This window comes from Podarcis vaucheri, assembly GCF_965113315.1.
Source record: "Podarcis vaucheri genome assembly, contig: SUPER_11_unloc_1, whole genome shotgun sequence".
Lineage (NCBI taxonomy): Eukaryota > Metazoa > Chordata > Lepidosauria > Squamata > Lacertidae > Podarcis > Podarcis vaucheri.
The window spans coordinates 343831-360569 of NW_028118808.1; the positions used below are offsets into that span (position 1 = coordinate 343831).

Below are 16739 nucleotides of genomic sequence, written 5' to 3' on the forward strand. Positions count from 1 at the left end.
CCACTGTATAAAACCACAAAATACATAATCAAAATAAAAACGACAAGAACCTAATAACCCTGGTCTCCTGGGTCCTAATCCAACACACTAACCACTACACCATACTGACTCTGAGTAAATGTATGAATAATACAAGGTGTGACCGGAAGGCTCGGTGGTCACAGAAATTGGACAGTGAGAAATATTTGAATATACAGTTGGCATCGGAAACCCACAAAATGCTCACAAATTGTGTACTGAGATGAAGCTCTAACACAAAAGACAGTATATGAGTGGTTTAAGTGTCTTCATGAAGGGCGGCAAACCATCTAAGATGACCCTTGGTCTGGAAGACCGTCAATGAACAGAAAGGTGGCAGATGTCGACAGAGTTTGTGAGTTATTGATGTGGGATCGGCGTTTGTCCATCCGAATGGTGGTGGAAGAATTGCATTAAAAAGGTAAAGGACCCCTGACAGTTAAGTCCAATCGCAGACGACTCTGGGGTTGTGGTGCTCATCTCACTTTACAGGCCAAGGGAGCCAACGTTTGTCCGCAAACAGTTTTTCTGGGTCATGTGGCCAGCATGACTAAGGCGCTTCTGGCACAACGGAACACCAAGACCAGAGCAGCGCCCAGAAACGCCATTTACCTTCCCGCCAGAGCGGTACCTATTTATCTGCTTGCACTTTTTGGTGTGCTTTCGAACTGCTGGGTTGGCAGGAGCTGGGACTGAGCAACGGGAGCTCACCCTGTCGCGGGGATTCGAACCACGATCGTTACTGAGGTTACTAAGTTGTCCCACCCTCCATTTTCTCCCAATCTGGTCCCACTGGATTTCGTTCTTTTTCCAAAACTGAAATCTGCACTGAAAGGGCACAGATTTCCCAACATTTCACACGCCCAAGCTGCTGTGATGAGGGAACTGGAATCAGTGTGAAGAGGACTTCTCCAGAAGTTTCCAACAGTTCTACGAATGTTGTCAGTGATGAATTGTATCTGAGGAGGCCTACTTTGAAGGCCTGCAAGGGATGTATGTTCAAATATTTCTCACTGTCCAATTTCTGGGACCATTCACTGAACTTTCGGGTCACACCTTGTAACTCTGGGTGACAAGAGAGAGACTGAACGTTGGCTTTGAAAAGCCAGAGAAAGACTTCGGCCAAGAATAATGCTTTCTGGAGGTTTTTGGGGGAATCAGAATCTTGGGAAGGCTGTGCCCCACTTTGCCCTATAGAGGAGCCTCCACTGGCCCATACCGTAACTTTTCACATTTAAAGTACATGACATCTGATACTGCTGCTAAGAATTTTGATACCGCCGCTAAGGGTACTGGGAATCGTAGCTTTGGCAGGGTTAAATGACAGCTCCCAGGATTCTTTGGGTGAAATCATGTTCCTTAAATGTAGGTGAATACAGTGGTACCTCGGGTTAAGTACTTAATTCGTTCCGGAGGTCCGTTCTTAACCTGAAACCGTTCTTAACCTGAAGCACCACTTTAGCTAATGGGGCCTCCTGCTGCTGCCGCACCGCTGCTGCATGATTTCTGTTCTCATCCTGAAGCAAAGTTCTTAACCCGAAGTAATATTTCTGGGTTAGCGGAGTCTGTAACCTGAAGCGTATGTGTCAGAGCTGCTTCCAGATCCCAGCTCACAGAGGATCACGCTAGCCAGCGTTCACTTTATAAAAGTCTTTATTGAGTTACAGTTTCCATTTTCAAGCCGCAGCGTGCAGCTCTACGTCTTAGAAGCTAGACCGGCAAAGCTCTGTCTGAGTCCCCGCCTCCTGTGCACCAACTTAATACCCTAGCCTTACTCCACCTCTTACGTCTTTCCTTCCTTCTCTGGGTCCCTCTGCCCCCCGTGGTCTCTTCCTTCCTGGACTCTTCTGACGCTGACCCCCCGGACCCTTCTGTCTCCTTGCGGCGGGCTTTAGGACCTGGCTCCCTTTCCGGGCTGCTTACTGTGCCGCCTTCCTGTGTATTTGAACTTGGCGCGCACACCCAACCTTCCACTTTCCGCTTGACCGTTTCTTCGCTCCCCGATGGAGGTGTGGCCACTCCTGACTCATGCCCTCCCGCCTGCGGCGAGCCGCCGGATCCCGATACCTGGCGCCCTTCCTCCCCACTGCACTCTGTTGGGGACGCTTGCCCCGATTTCCAACTGCTGCTCTCTGAGTCCCCTCTAGTCCCTTCTTCCTGGGGTGTCCCCCTAGGCCTCCCCCTTGCTTTGACCACTGGTGCTCCTTTCTGTGAATCTTCCGATTCACTGGAGAGACTCGGAGATCTCGGGTCGTTGTCATCACTCATCTTTCCTTCCCTCGCTCTCTGTTTCCTCCCTTTCCCGTGCCTCTGCTCCTGAACCCCTGACAGTATGTAACCTGAAGCATATGTAACCTGAGGTACCACTGTATAGAGTAAGCAGCAAGTTATTTCTGAGCAAGAAATGCCCTTCTTTCATGACCCCAGACGAAAAACAGAATTGGATCTAAAGGAGTCATGGGTTAGAGGGCAAGGAGAAGGATCACTCAGTTGAGGTCGACCCCTGCTTTCTTCATTGCAAAAAAAGAATCTTAAGTCAGGAATTCTCTTTTTTAACAACTAAGGGAAGGTCTGGCTTGCCTGCAGTAAATCTCCCACTCAAGGTTGGCTGAAGCTCCATTTCCCAGGAAATTAAAAATTCACTCCCTCCTCGTCTGGGCTGACCAGAACTAGTCAAACTGAAGAAACTGGTCCCATGAGAAAAGACACGGGAGATTTTTAGCATGGAGGAATACTTCCTACATGCCTCTCCTGCTGTGGTGCAAGTTTCCAGGGATATAAACATGCAAAGACTCCTTTTACTGGAACAGCCCTGGAGGAGAGACATGAAATCACTTCAGAGAAAGGATGGCCTAAGATTTAATGCAGATTAGTTAGCTCTTAATAGACTTTTAACTTGTGGTAGGGAACTCGTAGGCCTCTGAAGGGTGCCAAGCGGATATTCTGGGCCCATTACACTGTACAGCAAAGTCCACAATTTACATGGGGGGTTATATTCCAGGGATTGCGCCTGAAGCCAAAATTGTGTATTGGGTTTGATGGCAGGTGAGATTGCCAAAGTCATTTCCCCCAGAATCCTGCCCACTTTCTAACTCTTTGCCTAGCGATGTGAGGTGAGAATATTCTCCGGAGAATATTCTCGAGAATGAGAATATTCTTGAGAATATGCTAGAAAACTCTCTGGAGAATATTCCCCGCAAACTGTAAATTCTAATGTAAGAACCAGTTTTATAACCCACATTTAAAAAATCTAGTAAATAGTAAGTCAAGCTGTGATATTGTCAGGGTAAGTAATGAATAATGATTTTTTTTTTATCCAGTTACATTACTGGGCATTGTGTCATTCACCATTGGCAGTTCTGAAATGTGAGCTACAGGAAACATTTTTATTTATTTTTTAGTTTTAAAAATGCTATTCATTTAATTTGATGAACATTTTAGTTCATATGTATTTCAACTATATGTAATAGACTTTTCCCCTATTTTGGTGTGACCTTATTCTTAGCAATTCTATACCCTTGGCCATACAGTGTTTTTTTGTTTGTTTATTTTTTTACAGAAAGTAGCTTTAATGTTTCATACACTTAAAGTACCTTGGCCTATACAATTATGTGTAACAGCATGTGAGGTGGCCTTGATTTAAACAGTTGACGTTCTATAATTTTATTTAGTGCCAGTAACTGTTTTTTGCAGTGCCATTCAATGGTACAAGGTTCCATTTACCAGAGATTGTCATACCAGAGATAATATATTTAATGTTAATGGCTTCTTTTTTATGTATGCATATAGTTTTGTTTATCAAGCTGTGTTTTAGTCACCAAAACAGTTATTAAGTGTTAGAGTTATTAGAAGCACAATATAGCCTATTACTGAATTTACTTGTGTCAAACCTTAGCATGCCAATTGTATATTTTGACTTGTCCTATAACATATACATATTCTAATGGAAGAATGAAATATGATTTAACTACGGAGTTTCTTTACACCAAACCTTAACATGACAATTACTGGTGCCATCACCTTAGAATGGTGAATTCTCCTATTTTAAATGAAAATTCTCTAACATTCTCATTAATTGAATATTCTTGAGAATATTCTCCAAAAGATTATTCTCGAGAATTTAACATCACTCTCTTTGCCACATGTTTACATTGCCAAATTTGCACAGGTTGCTGGCTTAATGTATGTGAATTGGGCCCTTCAAACCACTCACAGCTCAAACCCCTTTTGCACATGGCATGGAGATAAGAATAAGTCAGTGGCCACACATGTATGTCAGACAGAATGTAGACAGTTGGTAGGAATTTGTAGTCTTTTGATGATAAGGATATGAACTCCCTAGTGCAGGCATGGCCAAACTTGGCCCTCCAGCTGTTTTGGGACTACAACTCCCATCATCCCTAGCTAACAGGACCAGTGGTCAGGGATGATGGGAATTGTAGTCCCAAAACAGCTGGAGGGCCAAGTTTGGCCATGTCTGCCCTAGTGGTTTAGTTTTCCCAGACAAATGGCAAGCCCCCAACCAAACCTGGGCTGCAAACTATGGTTAGTCTAAACCAGGGTTTCCCAAACTTAGGTTTCCGGCTGTTTTTTGAACTACAACGCCCACCATCCATAGCTAGCAGGACCAGTGGTGATGATGGGAATTGCAGGCCAAAAACAGCTGGCGACCCAAGTTTGGGAAACCCTGGTCTGAACCACAAAACTGGGTTGGGAGGTGTGGCTAAGCCCAGTCACGACTTAGCTCAACACTAAGCAGCAGAGCAAAGGGGGATGAGCAGAGTGGCTGCGCTGTCATGTCTGGGAGCCGGCCAGCCATGGTTAAACCATGGTTTGGCTTAGCCTGAGGCATGAACCATGACACTGACTGGCTGTGGTTTGCTGGGGTGTCCTCCAGGAGCCTTTCCCAGCCAGCAGGGATTGATCCTGGAATGCAGGAAACTCAGCTAAAGCATCCATGACAGATGGCCATCCAACCTTTGCTTAAAAACCTCTGAGGAAGGAGAGTCCACCATCTCCTGAGGGAGACCGTTCCACTGCTGAACAGCTCTTACTGCCAGAAAGTTCTTCCTGTTTATAGTTCAAATCTCCTTTCTTGTGTAACTTGAAGCCTTTGGTTTGAGACCTCCCTCCAGAGCCCTTGGGGTATCTGAAGATGGCTACCATTAGGCAGACAGCTCAGAAAGTAGAGCATGACCAGGGCTACCATACTTCAAAGGTTGAGTCGAAAGATGGAATTGACATGGGGTATGTGTGGGAATTTTCCAAAGGGCAGCGCTTTGTCCAGAATTTTTATGTACGTTATTCCTAAAAGAAAAGAAAAAAAGCTCAACCATTTTGTGGTCTTCCAAAATAATAATGATGAAACTAGGCAATCCTTGTTGTTGTTGTTTAGTCGTTGAGTCGTGTCCAACTCTTCGTGACCCCATGGACCAGAGGACGCCAGGCACTCCTGTCTTCCACTGCCTCCCGCAGTTTGGTCAGACTCATGTTTGTAGCTTCGAGAACACTGTCCAACCATCTCGTCCTCTGTTGTCCCCTTCTCCTTGTCCCTCCATCTTTCCCAACATCAGGGTCTTTTCCAGGGAGTCTTCTCTTCTCATGAGGTGGCCAAAGTATTGGAGCCTCAGCTTCAGAATCTGTCCTTCCAGTGAGCACTCAGGGCTGATTTCCTTAAGAATGGATAGGTTTGATCTTCTTGCAGTCCATGGGACTCTCAAGAGTCTCCTCCAGCACCATAATTCAAAAGCATTAATCCTTTGGCGATCAGCCTTCTTTATGGTCCAGCTCTCACTTCCATACACCATTACTAGGAAAACCTTAGCTTTTACTAAACGGACCTTTGTTGGCAAGGTGATGTCTCTACTTTTTAAGATGCTGTCTAGGTTTGTCATTGCTTTTCTCCCAAGAAGCAGGCATCTTTTAATTTCGTGACTGCTGTCACCATCTGCAGTGATCATGGAGCCCAAGAAAGTAAAATCTCTCACTGCCTCCATTTCTTCCCCTTCTATTTGCCAGGCAACCCTACTACTTTTAAAAATAGGGCAGCCCTCATCCTTTCTGAAATATGGCAACTCTAAGCATGAGACTTAATCAAAGAGTCCTGGGTTCGAGTCCCATGCTGGGCAAAAGGTTCGGTTGGACAAATGACCCACGAAGGTCCCTTCCAATTCTACAACTCTGTGCTTCCAGATCTCCATTCGCTCTCCTCCAGATGCGCGCGCCCCTGCCCGTACCAGGCCACCCTTCCCCTCACGCCTCGCGGCTGCGCGCCCCCTGCTTCCCCGCTCGCTCGGCGCGAGGGATCGCGATAGCGGCGTCGGGGGCGCGCCTTCCCCGCCCCTCGCCTTCCCTTGGGGGCTGCCGTGCGCGCGAGGAGCAGCGGCTGGCTGGGCTGACTGGGCTGGCCGGCGGGCGAAGGGAGGCGCGCTCCCAGCAGGCGGACTCAGTCGGCGCCGCCGCCGCCGCGTTCCTCCCCTCGGGCAGCGTCCGCTCGCGGGAGGAGGAGGCGGAGAGGAGGCGGCAGCAGCAGCAGCAGCTTCTCCGTCGCTCGACGTCCAGGGAGCCCGCAAGAAGGCAGCATCCTCGGGAAGCGCCGCCAGCAGCGTCCGTCACCTTCGCCAGCCGAAGAGGCGAGGGCGGCCACAAAGGGCTCTTTGTGCGGCGGCGGCGGCCCCTTCGTCCTTCTCTCTTGGCCGGCGCCAGCATGGGGGCAGCCAGCGCCACCTTCGTAGCCGTGCTGGCGGCGTCCGCCTTCGTCCTCTTCCTCGACGCGGCAGGTAAGGCTGGAAGCGCCCCGACGGCGGCTCTCGGGCTGCAGAAGCAGCACCGCCGGTCTTTCTTACTCCGAAGTCGTCCCGACGGCTCTCCCGTTTCCTCGTCTGCCGACCCTCGACTTGCTCTCGAGTAGACCCATGCCACGGGATGCCGTCGAGGGCGCGCGCCGCTCCCAAGCAGCCCCATTTATGTCTTGGAAGGGAGAGCTCTCTGGACTCCCTCGGCTGTGAGGATTACTCTCGAGTAGCCCTATGTAGACTTCGCCCCAAGAGGCGTCGAAAACCAGTTGCTGTCTAGGCAAAGGCGTGCAGGAGGAGTAAAAAGGCGATTTTATTTAATTTTTTTAACTCGGGAGTAGCCCGATGGGAATCCGTGGCAGCGCTGTCGAGGGGCCAACCGGTTGCTCTCGAGTAGTCCTGCTTGATGCCTTTTCACCTCGGGTACAACGGCAGCCTTCGGGGGAGGGGGGAGGACGAGGGAGCCTAGGAAACTTGCCACCGCGCCCCCTAGAAAATAGTTTATCTAGGTAGAACTTTTGAGTATACTTACTCGGAAGTAAGTTACCTAGGTAGGACTTTTGAAGCTGCGCCCTTTGTGTGCTTACTCGGAAGTAAGTTACCTATGTAGGACTTTTGGAGCGGTGCCCATTTTAATGCTTACTCGGAAGGAAAGCGCGCGGGGCGGCTCACTTCCCAGGAACCGCGCATCTTGAGGCGGAACAGTCCGTCTCGTTAGGTTACGCGAAGGATCGCCGTCGATTCTCGGGCTGTATTGTACTTGGCGCGGAGAAAGGCGCCCTGCAGAGTCCATTGGGGGCTGCTGCTCTCTTGAAGCACCATTGAACATTTACGTCCGTGCACTCGTGTTGGGAGTTGCCCTGCCAAACCCTTTCATCTGCAAAAGCCCGGCAGCGCCATCCTGCCCTCCTCTCTCTCCATCCCACCCCCCACCCCTTATACTTTATTGTGCAAAATAAAAACAACGCAGTATTCCCCACCGAGAGGGGGAGAAGATGGGATGGGGAAGGTGAGCATCATGATGCGTAATGGTGGTTTGGAAAGTTTGGTCAGAGTTGCGCGGCTCCATCCAGCATTACGCGCGCGCGCCCCCGCCCCCGCCTCTGTAGGAGACGTGAAGTTTTCACCTTGTGGAGTGAGGAATCGGGACAGGAGATGAGGAAATAAAGGGGATTTCCCTCCTTTTAATTCCACATTATTTTTTCAGTGGGGTGTTGGGAGAGGGCAGATAAAATGTTTTGGGAGCGGAGTGCCCGCCTCTTGCTTGGCGCTTCCAAGAAACCGAACCCATAATGGGCAGAAAGTCCACCACCATCCTCTTGCAGTGGGGATAGTGTGTTGTTGTTTTGGAGTTTTGTCCTCCCCCCCTTCCCACGAGTGCTTTTTGTGCTTTCGGAGAGTGCCATTTCCTGTGTGTTACCTGACTGACCTAACCCAGAAAGAGAGCAGAGAGGATCACAGAGCAGGGGGAGGGGGGGAAAGCCCGGGCGATCAGGAAACATTAGGATTCGGTTCAACAAGCCTTGCGATTGTTTGGAGAGCCTGAATTCAAGCGGCCCTATTAACATCTGACCTTGCACACTGGCTGGCTGCTGCTGTTGAATGCTTGCCAGCTCGTCCGGCATCTCTCTTTCTCCCTGCCTTAACAGCAGCAAGATTTATGGGAGCTCTTCGGAGAGGGAGGAGCCCAGAGTGTGCAGTGAATATGAGACTGGTGGAAGACTTAACAGTCCTTGCAAAAGCAATTGCCTGATCTTGCATTTTATGTCCAGCTGTGGATTTGTGGCGCTTTCTTCTCAGCCTTGCGTTTTATCCCCTCCACCCCAGGCGCTGTTAAGACTCAGGTTAGACTGAGGCTTTGATCCTGGGGCAAAATAATTCTATGGCCAATCATCCTCTTTCCAAGTAATTTGTGTGTGTGTGTGGTTCCTTTGCACTCTTAACTTTGGCTAGATTTGCCCAGCAATGGCAGAGAGATAATACAAAGTCATCCCCACACACCTTTGAATCATGCTTAATCACTTGGCTGCGGGGTAATTTGGCAGGTAGCCAGTGGAGCTTCCATTTGTTTGGCTTTATTTTTTAAAAAAATTGCATTAACTTTGATTGCCCTGAAAAGGGATCCCATCCCCGATAGAAAAATAACAGGCCCAAACTGCAGATTAGAGAGGGCCTGTTAATCAGTTGCATGTTTAAAAGAACTTTTCTCTTCCTTTTGTTGAACCCGCTAATCCATTTACCTCCCCCCAGGAGGTGACAGATGCCTAGATTTCCTGTTATTCAGCTCCAGGGTCCCAGGGTCTCGCCATTTGTTGCTTTAGCATAGGGCAGGAGATAACATTTCTGGCTTTTTAAAGGGGAAAACCTTATGGCTGCCTTGAAGGACTCAGGGCAAGGTTGCAAAATCAACAAGAGCTATATATATATATACACAAGTTGCAAGTACCCTGGACTCTCCCCCCTCCCTCCTTTGGGCTTTTGTCTCTGTTGGGGAGGCACCTTTATTATTCCCAGACTGAAATACCCCCAGGACTGAGAAATGGCTGAAAATATGATAGAAATTATGTGTGCATGCTCTTTAGAAAAGACTTGGGAGCTGCTGGAGTGAGGATGGCTGACTGCTCTTGTTTGCTGGAAGTTCCAGGCACAAAGTGAGATATAACCTCCCACCCCAACCCCATTTCCTTTCAACAGCTGGATCTGTTTTAGGGGGCCAGCCCTGAAAGCTCCAAAAAGTCTCCCGCCTTGCTCCTTTGACAGATTTCAGGCAGCTCCCTTCACTCAGTGTCATAATGGAGCCCTGTTCTTTTTAACAAGAGTTACTTTTGCTCCGATAACTCGACTGACCTTTGTGCTATTATGAATAAATACTTGTTCTTCTTTTTCCTTAAAAAAAATAATTAAACATCACGGGGGAACGCCGTTTTTGCAAAATACTGGAAATATTTTGATTGAGAAATCAGCAAAGTTAGGGGTCGGCTTTCAAGTCTTTTCCCCAGAAGTGCCTTTTTTTTATAAAGAGTCCCATGTCTCTTCCATCTGCAAAAAGGTTCTCAGTATTGCTGTTTCCAGGTAGTGGTTGTGCCTTATTTACTGTGGAATGATTTGACTCTCTTAAAAAACAACATGTTGCACACAGTTTCAGATAGAGACTTTTTTGTTTGTTTGCTTTCTTTGGGGTATAGTCTCTTCGTGGGATGCATTGGAAGTTTGTACTTCAAAGGGACAAAGAGTGCCAGCCTATTGGGTAGCGTAGAAAATATCCACATATGTTTGTGGTTTACTTTGACAAAATGACTTGCTGAGACTGGCCTCTCAGAATTTCAGTGCAATAAGTTTGCCTTACTAGCTGTGGGACTTAACACAGTTTATATTTGAACAGGGATGGGTTGGTACTGTGCTAGCTACTCTTGTTGGCCACATGCAAAACTCTCCCATGTTAGACAGGGCGTCCATAGATGTGCCCCAATTGCACAGAGACTCGCTTGCTTGATTTCTCTTTCCCTATTTTTGAGGGAAATTCCCTATTTTTGAGGCCTAATTTCACAAACCGAGCCTCCACATAATCAGACACTCTTGAGGAGGTTTCAGCAAACATGATAGGCTATTTGCATGGTGGTGGAGAAGAGTTTGTATTACACATGCACCTTGGTTTCGTAATAACAGTGGTACCTCGGGTTAAGAACTTAATTCGTTCTGGAGGTACATTCTTAACCTGAAACTGTTCTTAACCTGAGGTACCACTTTAGCTAATGGGGCCTCCTGCTGCCACCGCACCACCGGAGCACAATTTCTGTTCTCATCCTGAAGCAAAGTTCTTAACCCGAGGTACTATTTCTGGGTTAGCGGAGTCTGTAACCTGAAGCGTCTGTAACCCGAGGTACCACTGTAATGATCCAAAAGATGGTATGATCTGCAGGTATACAGCTAATTAAGTCATGGAAATTTACTGTTTCATCTTTATTTGGGGCTTTACCCTAAATAAGTGGAGACTTAAGTCTTCCTCTTGATCCATAGGAGTGCAACTTGCCTTAATTGCAAAAAAAAAAAGTTAATTGGAAACATTAGGGAGAAAATGGGGTGAATTTCAGACTAATGTTTAGCATTGTTCACTCAGAAACAGTGTTCCCTTCACTCTTAACAGGGTTTACCTATTTAAAATTGCAGTATAAAGTTCTGATCTTATGCACATTTAGGGTGCTTCAGATGGGGGCTTAATATTGGAAACAGATTGTACTGATATTGCAAATCAGTCATGAGCAGCAGTATGGCTTCTTTTTAACTTATCCCATTTTCCGTGGATAGAGTAAATCTGGATTAAATAGGGAAAATACATGCTGAGTGACATTTTGATGCCAACAATCTCTCCCCCCCCCAAAAAAAGACACTGCAAAATACAACAACTTGCATGACTGAAGAGCACTGGTATCACAGTAATCATTCATCTGGAAGCACTCTTTAATTCATATTAGCTGTAAGACCTCCTTCAGTCATACTCACCAAGCCACATGGGAGCTGCTTCTCTATGGTATAGTCTTACATATGTGTGTAAATATCACATGAATGTGTGCGTGCAATTGCTTTCACTGATTGCATAGTCCATGGGTGGACAAACTAAGGCCCGGGGGCCAGATCCAGCCCAATCGCCTTCCAAATCCGGCCCGCGGACAGTCCGGGAATCAGTGTGTTTTTACATGAGTAGAATGTGTCCTTTGATTTAAAATGAATCTCTGGGTTATTTGTCGGGCCTGCCTTGTGTTTTTACACGAGTATAATGTGTGCTTTTATTTAAGATGCATCTCTGGGTTATTTGTGGGGCATAGGAATTCGTTCATTTTTTCCCTTCAAAATATAGTCTGGCCCCCCCACAAGGTCTGAGGGACAGTGGACTGGCCCCCTGCTGAAAAAGATTGCTGACCCCTGGCATAGTCAGATCACACGATCATTCCCATTCACATATGTACAGTCATACCTTGGTTCTAGAACGCCTTGTGACTCAAACATTTTGGCTGCTGAACGCCATAAACCCAGAAGTGAGTGTTCCGATTTGCGAATGTTCTTTGGAACCTGAACATCCGACGCAGCTGCTGATTGAGTGCAGGAAGCTCCTGCAGCCAATCAGAAGCCCCGCCTTGGTTTCTGAACGTTTTTGGAAGTTGAACGGACTTCCGGAATGGATTCCGTTTGACAACCAGGGTATGACTGTACTGCAGTATGTGGCTTGATTTCTGTGGGTACATGGTGGAGGCGAACAATGCAATCCTATGCTTGGCTACTCTGAAGTAAGTCCTGTTAATATTCTGAGCCAATGTTCCTGGGATCCAGCAGTTCATTCAAATAAATGTAGACAAGTAAATGACATTGAATTAAAATACGGCTTGTCTTTTTGGGGGGTTAAATAGATTGTAATAGAACATGCTTTAAAGCAGCAACAAAACACCAATAATTTCAAGGGGTCTATTCTGAGCATAACTAAGTCTGGCCCCAACCTGTCTGATTACAACTGAGCAGTCCTATGCACATCTGAGAGTTAAGTTGCACTGAAATTTTTGGAACTTATTCCTGAATAAATATGGCTATTGGATAACTAACACCGTGAGTAATGTCACTTAGATTGTCATTCACTCAGTTTGTAATGAATTTTGCATTGCAGGCTTTAAAGTGAAACCGTTTCACTAGTTACAAAAATCCATCTCCTTTGTTTTACAATTAAATTGATAATGAAAGAATCTTAAGTTTGGGTCAAAGAAGCAGTTAAGACTGCCACTAAAAATAGTTCTTCCCAGGCATGTCCTGGTTTTTGTGGGTTTTTTTAAGCAGTAGTTATGTCACAAATGCTGGGATTCCACAATCTTGTCTTTTGCAGAAAGCACAGAAATGTGGCGGTAGGGGAAGAATGGAAGATTGACAAACTTGTCAGATTAATCCTATTTAGGAAGCTTTCAGTTATTTGCAGGAAAGCTGATCCTACTTTTTTAAAAAATACATTTCACTCTGGGCAAGGTGTTAACAGTGCTGAGTATTAGTCGGATGTATGGAAGCAATTTGATAACTAATTACAAAATGAGATTCATGCTCTGGGTGGCTAAGATTAAAATGTAAAAAAGTTTTTCTTTCCTTGTGCTGCAAAATGTGCTTGATAAATGTGCCCTAGATTTCAGGCCTCTTGCGTGTAGTTTGGATACAACTGCCAAGTTAAAAGTTTGTATTCGGTGAACTCATAAGTTAGAAGCATGTAGCACCTGAAATATATAATTACATTCCAGAAAAGAATACTAGGTTTTTCTCATAGCCCTGGTCATTATAAGCATAGCTAACAAAGGCTACATCTAGCTAGTGTCCATTGTTTAGAATATCTTTGAATTGTGATATGTTTGCTCCATATTTTACTGTTACTTTGGTTCAAATTCTGTTACTTTTGTAGTAGGCCTCCTTGTGTAAAGGAAGGAGGTGCAATTTAAGCTTGTTTGTTCTCCCTGGGCTTGTTTCTTTATAAAAGGAAGCTGTCATTAAGCTCAGTATGTCTGGAAAGTATGCAAGTACCCAAGTCTTTCTAATCCAGTGAGTACAAACTAGTTAGGGCTTCAAAGGAAACGAATGACAGGCTTTTGCTGCAATGAAAGAGGCAGCATTGTTTGTTAATCCTGTTTTTTATTGTTATTTAGACTGCTGGCTCCGGTAGCATTCCCTGTAACCATTTGGAACAAATAGCAATTTGACATAAATGATCGTCTTTTCTTTGTGTTTTGACTGAACCATGGGAGAGGTTTGAAGTTAAAGGTCCCTTCCCAGCTTACCATTTGTGCAACTTTTTGTCTGATTTTGAGTCTTTTGCCCTGCTTTCAACAACCTGGTACCCTACAAATATTTTGGGCTCAGTTCTTGGGAGTTGTGGTTTGAAACATTTTGGGGGCACCAGGTTGGTGATGAGTGGTTTAGCCTGTTACATTTTGTATTTTTAAAAATAACATGTAGTTTTAAGTTTCCTCCAGTGCCCTCACTTCAAAATGAAACCTGTAGCTTATCAGAAGGTATCCTGTCTTCATAGAAAAAGAAACAAATGTTTCTACTAGGTTAATGTTTCCTTTTGAAATTTGCAAATAGGTGGTTAGAATAACGTCAGCTTTCATGCTTTGACACATTTCAAGTTTTGTGAGCTGCTTTGAGCTCTGCTGGAAAAGCATCATACAAATAGCGACTCAATGACCAAATAAGCTAGTTAACACTGCGATTCTGTGCAAACATACTGACAGCTGCTTCAACTGTGTGGGGGAAATCCTCTTGATTTGCATTTCTGGATGTATCTATGTGACAGATGAAAATTTAAAAATAAATGTAGCCAGGTTGCCAAAATGTGATGAACTTGAATGAAAGGATCCTGTGAGACAATAGCAAGTTGTTTCACGGACAGAGGTCATTGTTCGCTCAGTTTCCCCCTCTAATCCTTTTGAAGAAAGTTATCTTCAAGAAAGCTATTTGACTCTTGTGAATAACAGCAAAAAAGAAAGCGCTACTAAATTATCTGGCTGCTTTGATCATCAGAGATTGGTTGGTTAAGAGGCCCCTCCAACTTGGACCAAGCTGTTGATGACAACATGTTTCTATCTACAATAATAATAATAATAATAATAATAATAATAATAATAATAATAATAATTTTATATACTGCCCTATCCCCGCAGGTCTCAGGGCAGTTCACATGATAAAATCACAATCTAAAGGCACAAAATAGATAATAGAAATAAAAACAAGAAGAACCCAATAATTCCCCCTCCCCAACACATTTTAAAAGGGTGTCAGCCAGCCAAGCGCTGCTACCATTCACCATACCAAACATTACCTCTATCAACCCATAAACCACCACCACCCCTCAGCAATATTACAATAGTGCCCATAACTCCATGTATAATAATTGGTGTATTTCCTTTTCTCTGACAAAAAAATGATTCCCTAGTCCTTGGACCCCTTCTTCTGTTGCTGTGAACTCACAGCTTTCTTTCTTCCCTTCAGTTCCTTCTCTACCAGCCAGACTAAGAACATAGCAAGGTCAGGCATTTTCTGGAGCCCAAAGACTGGCAGCTGTGCTGTTATTTTCCCTTGGCATGGGAAGCCAAGAAGGTGGGAGGATGAGCGTGAGAGAATTTTCGCTTTGCAATGTCTTGCTGCTTCTGGGATTTAGGGGCCAACTGAGAGCAAAACGTTGGAGGTCCCCTACTCGCTTACAAATGGTGAGCTTTTTATAGAGCTGCCGTGGTATCACACTTGAAATAGACTTCCGAGTAGTCTACGGCTTCTTTCTCTCTGTCAGGCTTCTGTTGGAAGTTTTGATACCACTAGCAGCAGCTACTGCTGCTTTTTTGGTTGTGTGTGTGTTTGTTTAAATGATTGCACAGGGACACTGCTGGTTTTTATTATGTTGTAGCAATAGTATTTTTTCCAGTCCAGTTCATTGTGCAAGACATGCTTTTGCTTTTGTTTGACTGTAGATGTGCACGTACAGTGGTACCTGGGTTCTCACACTTAATCCGTTCCAGAAGTCCGTTCCAAAACCAAAGCGTTCCGAAACCAAGGTGCGCTTTCCCATAGAAAGGAATGCAAAACGGATTAATCCATTTCAGACTTTTAAAAACAACCCCTAAAACAAAAATGTTACTATCAAGACCATTGATCCAGAAAATGGAAGCAGTAATCAATGTACTGTACTATAAAATAAATAAGACAGTATTGTAGATGATAAAAATTAAATTTTTTTCCCCTTACCTGCACTGATGATAGTCATTGTTTGAATGGGGGGCTTTTATCCATTTCTGCAGACACACAGCCAATTAATCCGTAGCTGAACTGAGTTCCACACAGTCACAAAAACAAACTAACCGAAAAAACCTCAAACACAAAAATGCAAAATAAATAGCAAAAACAAAAGTGCCAAAAAGTGCCAAACCTAATCAGTTCCAGAAGTCTGTTTGACTTCCGAAATGTTCGAAAACCAAGGTGCAGGTTCTGATTGGTGCAGGCACCCCGGGAACAATAGTCAACAGTGTTTGGGAACCAAGGTACCACTGCAAAATGGAAGAAACCACTAACTCCCTGGGTAAACATTAATAGGATTATGATGCATCTGTATTCTTGTACCCTCTTCTCCCCATGGTTAAACTAGCATTGAAAAGAACTGAGGTTGTGGTCTTCAGATTTAGCAGTAGAAAGTTAGAACTCAATAGAATTGCCTACCGAACTGAAGTAAGCAAAACATACAATGTAAACAGGAACTCAGGATATTAGTTGATACGTGAATTGTGTTCTTCTTGCTTAATGTCCACTTAAGAAAGCAGACTGTAAAGGCTTTCCTTACATAGACATAGAAATTGTTTGTTTATTTATTGAAGTATTTCTATACCGTTATATCAACTACATTGTGGTGGTGTGCAACATTAAACTTAAAACACCATTGCAACAGTTCAGATAATCATTCAAGTGACTGGCTGATTAAAAAATAAATAAACAGCTGCAAAGGCCTGGTGGCATAAAGAAAGTCTTCAAGAGACACCTAAAAGTCAAATGCAAGGATACTGGGGGGGGGGGGGATTCTGTTCCACAGCCTAGGATCAGCATCACTAAATGCCTGTCTTCAAGTTAGAGGCCAATTGAGCCTCCGCAACACAGGGAATGCCTAACTGCATTGCTGCAGGTGACCGAGGTGGGATATAACTGCCCTTTAAATATATCATGGACACAAGTTCAGGACATTGTACATCAAAATAAGAACATTGAACCTGGCCCGGTGTGCATGTTTTAGCAGAGGTGCCACATGCTTTAAGCCAGGAATGTCCAACCATAAGTTGCCTGAGATCTGCCATCCAGTATCAAAAAGGGGCAGTGATGTAACCACACTCTCCCATGGTCATTCTTCAAGTTAAACAGATTATATTT

The 16739-nt window shown here is 45.0% G+C and overlaps 1 protein-coding gene across 1 annotated transcript in view; it reads left to right on the forward strand.

Moving 5' to 3' along the window:
- Window positions 1-6444: 6444 nt before the first annotated feature.
- Window positions 6445-16739, forward strand: part of ROR2 (receptor tyrosine kinase like orphan receptor 2) — a 162687-nt gene continuing 152392 nt past the window's right edge. Inside the window, exon 1 of the mRNA XM_082242331.1 lies at window positions 6445-6797. Coding sequence (XP_082098457.1) covers window positions 6725-6797 — 73 coding nt within the window. The 5' untranslated portion in view covers window positions 6445-6724. The remainder of the gene's footprint in view (window positions 6798-16739) is intronic.